This window comes from Charadrius vociferus, unplaced genomic scaffold (assembly GCF_000708025.1).
Source record: "Charadrius vociferus isolate BGI_N301 unplaced genomic scaffold, ASM70802v2 scaffold308, whole genome shotgun sequence".
In the NCBI taxonomy this organism is placed as follows: Eukaryota; Metazoa; Chordata; class Aves; order Charadriiformes; family Charadriidae; genus Charadrius; species Charadrius vociferus.
Window position 1 is genome coordinate 1,698,143 of NW_009649929.1, and position 7,835 is coordinate 1,705,977.

Genomic DNA, 7,835 nt, shown 5'->3' on the forward strand with positions numbered 1-7,835 from the left:
TGCAAAACTTTTCGCTGCATTTGTTTGAAACCTTGGCACAATATTACTAGCGTCATTTAAGCACAGACCAGGACTCAGCAGCAGCCAAACCTGCACCCTGCTGATTAGCATGCCTCACAGTATCTAACAGACGTTTGACTTAAGAACCCAAGTATTTCATTGCTGAAACACTTTATTAGATCCCTAAGCCTAAAAATGATTTTCAACAATGTGTGTGCTGCTCTGGGGCCCCAGAAAAGCTACTCTGGGAATTAGGAAACATTTCCTAGGAGGCAAAAATGTGATCAAAAACATATTTGATAAAAAGGAGAAGGGGTAATGATGGTTTTTAACTGCAATTTTATTTTATTTGATCTCAGAAGCATGCTCTAAGTTTAAAAGAGGGGAAGAACTATTGGATTTTGTTTTGCATCTTTTTTAAAACAAAATAATTTTCATTTAGGATTGGTGGGGTTTTGTTCCCTTAAACCCGATAAACTATATATTGGAATGACCTTGTAACAGGTTTCTGTGGCTCTTTAATCACCAGTGGCTGCTAAATGAAGCATATCTATTTTCTCTGTTACATTACTATTGGCAACCAGGTCTTTAGTAAGTGCCCAGAAATATTTCCATGGCAACAAAAAGCATTCAGCATTGCTACTGTTTTGTGCCAATTTAGCTTTAAAATATTCTATTGTGGAGAGAAATATGGTACATTAAGCGAAATAAAGTCAAGATGCAATGTTCTGAAAAGAATATAAGGATAAACAGGAAACATGTATTTTGCAGAAATGGGGAAAAAACGCCAAATGGAAAGAAAAATGTTCAAAGCTAATATTGATGCTACTGAACGCCTTTGCTGAATGTCAGCACGTCCATATGCTCGCTTACATTGTCACTTAGGGTTAGGTAACAAAGCTAACAGAAATAAGGATACCTCAAATATCTTCTCTTGATCATTTTAATCCATGACTGAAACTTTAAGTTGCCAGGATATTACAGCCTCTCTGCATGTCTAGGTTACCATCAGAAGAGTTCATACTCTTGATGTTAGAGAGTGAATCTAAAGGAAAAAGAGGAAATAAAGAGTTGAAAAATGAAATACAAAGAGCGTGTGTGTGTTTTGGAAGCAAAGGGTCACTTAGAAGAGCAAAATGAGTTCTTCCACAGGAAAGGTCCTCTGGAAGACATTTTCAAATCACAGTTCAGCACTTTATCTCTTATTATACAACTTAGTTCTGAGAAAAAAGGCACCAGCTCTGAGCCCTCAAACTCTTAAACAGCTAACTTTATGACTATAAAGTCTTGAGACCATTGGATGCCCCTTTGTGCAGTGCATTGCAGAGATAAAAAGATAACAAACTATTTGAGAGCATTTGGAGTGACATTCCCTCTGGTGTAAAAAGCTATGCAATGCCCTCTAAAGTGCTTTGTGTGGAAGTAGAGAGCTCTAGGCACAAGCAATGTAGGTGCTGGGGAACTTCGTAAGGACAGCCTTCCAGTCCACAATGGCTCCAAACAGCTTACTGGGAAGTAAAGCCAATAAACACTACATTGAGAGTCCAACAGCAACTTGATCAGTACCTGCTCTCAGCTGGGAGAGAGGCTCAGAGTGATGCTCTCCTTTAGCTGCAGTGAGAGGTTACTCTGGCATCTGACTGTCACTCTATGTGTCTCTCACCAGGAAAATTCATCTGGTCCATCATGCGCTCCTAAAGACCCTCTTTCTCAGATGTCCCTGCGGACAACACTGCAGGTGAGAAACTGCTTTGACAGTGACAGCAGCTCATTCCTGTCCCCCATTTCCCTGAGAGCTCAACACCTTTTCTTCCATCCACCATGAGCAAGGGTGTAATCCAGAGACGGACAAAGATCTGGAGGCCACCATCGGAATAATGTGTTTGGCACAAGGCTGCTCCCCAGCCTACTCTGAGGAGCCCCAGGTTTTGCTCTAATAGCCCCTTCTAGGGGTACAGGCTCTGCAAAAGACAAGGTTGCACCCTGGATAGCACTCGTCCAAGAGGATCCATGGCACCAGCACTCCCTGGAAGGACACTACATGCCCTGCTCCATGGCATCTGTGCACACACTGGACACATAATCCAAGCACACACAGTAAATCCAGCCCTGCAGCATTGACTTGGTGCCTATGAACAAACCCTGTGGGCAGGATATCGCACAGGCAATGTATAGCAGTACCAGAAGGGAGGAGATCTGTACAGGTTAGAGGCTAGGCTTCAAGAGATACAGCTCTGGGGTGCTTAATCTGAGAATTGGCAATCATTCAATTTGGAATATGAAACAAGCAGTCCCAGTTTGGGAGACAGAACAGCTAGACCAAAAGCTCTTTTTAATTATTTACTCCCTGGCCATAACAGTGTGAGGAATAGTAATAAAGAAAAGAGCTAATTTTAACATTCATTAAAGAACACCGTCAAGGTTTATACCCTCTCAGTCTGATATTCCTATTAAATATGAAAACAAACAGGCTGATCTTCCGCAGTCTGCACAGAAAAGGCTAAATATGTAAGACTTCCCTAGAAGCCAGGAGTGATGAAAAGCTCTTGGTCATTATAAAACAAAAATTTTCAATAGCATCTCTTGCCTGCTTCAACAAAAGGAATTTAGATATTTGAAGCCAAATTCTGAAGACCCTCAGTGAGTCTCAAGTTCTTCATCAGCTCCATATTGTGGACCTACTCCCGCCCCACCTTTCCTCCCTTATCCCCCTTCCTAGGATGTTCGTAAAGAGCAGCTTTAATCCAGCAAAACCCAACAGTGGTGTCAGCAGGACTGCAGCTTTCCTGCTTGTGGCTGGGACATATGTCTCCATCAGTCCTCTGTGACCCAGGTAATATCCAGCCACGTTTACAGTGATATTTAGTAAATGCAAGTCACATGCCTGAAATTCAGTCCTGAACACAATCGTCTGAAAAGCTGTTTATGTCACTTAATGATCAGAAGTCATAGTTAGGCCTATTTAAAACTGAAAATATCAAATTCAGCTCTGCTTCCCATAATCTCCTGCCTGCTGTCCTCTTCGGTCTTATTTGAAAAGCCTGTGGGGGTGGTGGGAGGGGAAGAAAGCGATCTGGGAGCCTTTCATCCATAAAATCATGAGATATGGCTGGCTTTTTAGTACAGCATTTCACAGCACATGGCACAGTAACATCTTGAGATTCCTGGCACAAAGAAACAAGGTTTGAGATTATATATATCTTTAATAGCAATGACGCAAAGGCAGATGGTTCTCAAAGCAAAGGCTTAAGGCTAAACACTCCCTTTGAAGGGTCCTGCTACCAGAAACAAGACACGGGGGAAGCAAAATACTCCTTGCTACAGCAACAGGCCCCGATTGCCGTCTAATACACAGCATTTCATCGTGGAGATTTCCACTTATTTCAATGAGATTAGGCTCACAAATGAGAGATGAATTGGAAACAGAAGAGGAAAGGTTAGATGTTTCTTTGGGATTTGGAGCATTTTATTTTAGCTGTGGGAAACAAAGACAACACAGAACATAATGAACAGATTAGCAACTAAATCAAATCTATACCAGAAGAAAGAGGTCTGGATAATACTGTCAGGGTGCATGCTAGCTGCTTACCTGCAAAACTTGCCTTGCCATTATTACTTTTTAAGGAGCCACCCAAGCTGAGGTTGTGCTCATGACCTCCCATCCTCATAGAGGGCTCACCTTCTTCCTCAGCGATGGGAGGAAGCCGATCAAGTGGCTGGAGATCTTCATTCGCCCAGTAGGATCCATTGGCTGCCAAAGATGCGGTGCTTTCAACACACTGCTCTGGTAAGCTGCTGGTACCTTTAACCCGTTTTTGCCTCTGCAGACCCATGTCAGAGCCACGACGGAGGTCTTGTGAAGCAAGATCAGGACCCCCAACATGACCATCTTCTCTAGGATATAAGTATTCCTCATCCCAGAGGTCCAGGTGTCGTTCACCATCTGATTCCTCAGAATAATCCTCATAAACTCCTCCATTACTCTCCAAGTCCTGGTTCCTCTCTTCTTCTGACTTACGACCCACGCCACTCAAATTCAGCAGTGAAGCAGATATAGAGTCTCCTGCTTGTTGGATAGCTTCGTATATTTGAGACATCCAAGAAGACAGTGGCTGAAGGAAATTCTGAGCAGCCTCAGAAGCCATGTTTAACACTATGCCAGTATCTGGTGATCAGTTGTTCAGCTTTGCCAGCATGTCACTTATAATTCAGGGAGCTACAGAATAAGCACCATAAGAGATTACTGTAAATTGCTTGTCCATCAACACCTGTCGACATGCTATCTACGTAAGATGTCTAGAACTGAGAGGAGAAATGGAAAAAGCACTTCTACCCATTGAGAATACCACTAGAAATCCAGAAATGATGGACAAATTACACATATTCCTGCAGAGATCTGGAAAGCTTTCATTCAATCGCTAATTTTATAAAAATAAAAACATAGAACATCAGAACAGAAGTACCTTTTCTGAAGCGCACACATTCTGCTTACAGCTGTCAACAGACCTGGTAAAAAGAAAGTACAAAACAACCTGCAGTCAAAAATCTCAAACAATCTATTGGCCCTGACTTTCACCACATCCTTAGCATTAGCATGTCCAGATGGAAAAACTGAAGGGTAAAGAAATTGGGGAGAAGTATGTTTTGATTGTTTAAAGTGACAGGCCTAAGATGTGCAGAACCAGCCCATGGCAGACAACTGTCTCAAATGCTTTGCTCCAGAAATTCTCTGAAGAAGCTCTCTCTGCCCACAGAGGAACACAAGCCAGAGTTGTTTTGTGCTTTACAGAAATAAAAAAAAAAACCCAACACACGGGAGATGGAATATTATAGGTATGAAATTACTGGGAACAGAAGCAAGTTAACAAAAGCATTGCTACCATGTCAGTACGATAGGTTTTCTCAAAACTCATCTAATCCCTAAATAAAAACATAACTTGCAGAACGTTAAGGTGCCTTTTTGCCCGATATACATCTTCCCACATAATCACAAGACATATTCTTTTAGAGACTCTGAGAAGAAGGAGAAACCTACAAGTATGATGATGGGTTTAAAAAGAAAGAATGAAACAGTTGCAGATTTTAGACTAAAAGACAACTAAACAGAAGCAAAGAGAAGGTTCAAAAATTAATATCAGTGTCTTGCTGAATTTAGAGGTCTAGGAGCAATCAACCTATAAAAGGGTAAATGCAGCATAAGCAGCAAGAAAATAAGCTCAGCAGCAACGCGTATCACCTTGTGAAATGGCCTCCAGAGAAATGTAGCAGGAATCCCAGTGTTTTGGGTTTTTAAATGGAGAATGGACTAAGGAGATCCCACCTTGCTTGGTGAGCAGCTCTTTTACAGACGACATCAGTGACTTAAGAGGTCTTCACCTTTTGAACCACTTGTGCCAAATAATTTTGTTCAGTGATGTTGACCTACACTGCAGACACTTCCAACGAGTTTATTATCAGCTTCAGTATGTACTAAGAATTACAGTCCTTGCAAGGGCAGTAAATGAATGTAGGTTACTAAAGCCATTTTAAAAGCTGTCAGCTGTTAAAAACTCTCCAGGCTCGGGGCACACACTGTTCCAGTATCCAGCTGTCAACCGCTGCGCTCTGGCTTAGCTGCTGGGACCCAGGTAACGCTCCCTGCCACGCATTAAATCTTTGGCAAAGAACAGACAACGTCATGGCATAACCTCCCAGGTGAGCTGTTCCCTTCATCACCTCTCATCTTTCCAACCCTGCCCTTGGCAAAACCCCTCTGCTTTGTGCAACTTATTTTCTCATAGACCTAAAGTGATTACCCACTCCAAACAACACATTTTCATCATAACGTAGATCTGCTACTGGTAAGTCACAGCACCAGAGCAGTCACTGGGAGGAGATGGTACCTGCAACAGTGAGATTCTCCCAGGCGTCGAAGGAGATAAATTTGGGTGGGTAAGTACTGGATACTTTTTAACCTGTCATTTATTTACAAGCAACAATAAATGAATCTCTTGATTTCTGATGAAAGAAGAACTTCATAATGCTCTGTCTCCATCTGAGCAGCAAGATACATGACAGCAGTAGCCTTTGGAGGGATGCAGGCATCCAGGAGTGACAGCTAACCAATGCAGATAAAACATATGGGTGCTAAATGAAGCGCTGATATGTTCTAAAAATCAACAGAACATAGACTTGTGATATTTGCATAGGGAATAATTAGCTCCTCTTGTTATTAGATTTCAGAGCTAACACCCAATTGGTCCAACAGAGCCATCCCGCTTCTCCCGCTTGCTGTCGCTGGCTGCACCATGGCTCAGGCAAACATCGTGGTCCTGCACAAGAGACTCTGCATTAGGGAGTTTGGTATCACAACCATAAAGATGGAGGGATTTTTTCAAGGCAAGATTTTACTTTAGTCACAGAATTAAAACAGTGATCTACAGTCACCTGCAGGGCTTGGATGTGGTCACGCAGTCATCCGAAGAGGCAAATAAGACCTGAACACGCATCTTTCATATACCAAGTAGTTGCCCCAATCATCTTGCTATAAGTAGGCTGGGGGAAAACATGACGCATACTCACGTGTACATACACATGCACAATTCTAGCCAAGACCTGGAAATTTGTCTGGATTAAAGCTGGAGAACCCCAACAAATGGTTTGATTTCAGTTTATAGACAATGGAGAGACACTGAAGTATATTTCAGCCAAAAAATCTGAACCTCTTTGCAGTAACACCTGCAACATACCTGTACAACTTGCAATCCAGTGCCTACATAATCCCCACAGGCAAAACCAACACAATTTTGAGGGTGCCTGACTCTGTTTAGCCTTTGCTTGGCTTTTTCTCCCATCCTTACCCTCTTACTGAAAACTCCACAGTCAGTGATATGCTGAACAACTGGAGTTCAACTGAATTATAGATCGCTTATTTTTGGTCTTGCAGCAGATGGAGAAAATGTGTAACAAGCTGCAGACAAGTTTAGGCGGGCAACATTTTTACAAACTCAACAGAGGATCAAAGGGGGCTGAGCTCTGTTACAGGCTTGCTGTTTCCCAGGAGCTCTCTCCCTTAATTAGCAGGCACTACTCTAACGGGGTGTTTATGATATATTTCACAACATGGCCTTTCCAACATAACGGATTTTTACTTTTGAATTCTCTAAGAGTTTTGACTTGCATTAGAAAAAAAAAATAACAGAACTGAGAAGAGCATTTAAAATGTGTGGGAAAGAAAAATCCATTTCTTTTTAAAAGCATTCGTCAAAAAAGAGAGGAAAAAAAACAGTTTAGCAAATTCACTTCAAGTTCCATCTTCTAAAACTAACCACACGAATTTTCACACTGAATCGCCTGCTTAACTCAAAGTTGGGTGGTTTTTTTCCTGTTGGAAAATCAGATAGCTAAATGGATCAATGTTAAGCCTCTCAGAAACCATCATAACCTTTACTACAATCTATATTCCCTTGTCTTGATAGGATCATTATTCCTGAGTAGCGTTCCCATTGAGAGGTGCAATTACTGCATGGCTAAAAAAAGACGACTATTAGCAGAATTTCAAACACTACCACAATGCAGAGGTTTGTAATATTAGCAAAGTGTCTTTCGATCTTCTTGATATGCAGGCTCCTAAAAAATTGCGATCAGATGTGCACTTCTTAAACGATTTCCCTTATTCAAGCTGTTTTAGAGCATAGGCACAAACTTCCTTTTCTTCAGTCACTTTTTGTGCGGCCCTTGCAAAAGTTTTCTACCAAACTCCTCCTGAACAATTTTCAAGCAAGTGCTTATTTCTGAAACACTACAGAGGAAGAAATCCACAGCCTCACCTCCCTGTCTGGAAATGTATCGTCCCG

At 41.8% G+C, this 7,835-nt stretch overlaps 1 protein-coding gene across 1 annotated transcript in view; it reads right to left on the reverse strand.

The window, feature by feature from the left end:
• Positions 1 to 4,145, reverse strand: part of SYT16 (synaptotagmin XVI) — a 42,023-nt gene extending 37,878 nt beyond the window's left edge. Inside the window, exon 1 of the mRNA XM_009891203.1 lies at positions 3,590 to 4,145. Within this exon, the coding sequence (XP_009889505.1) occupies positions 3,590 to 4,145 (556 nt within the window). The remainder of the gene's footprint in view (positions 1 to 3,589) is intronic.
• Between the last annotated feature and the right edge of the window lie 3,690 nt (positions 4,146 to 7,835).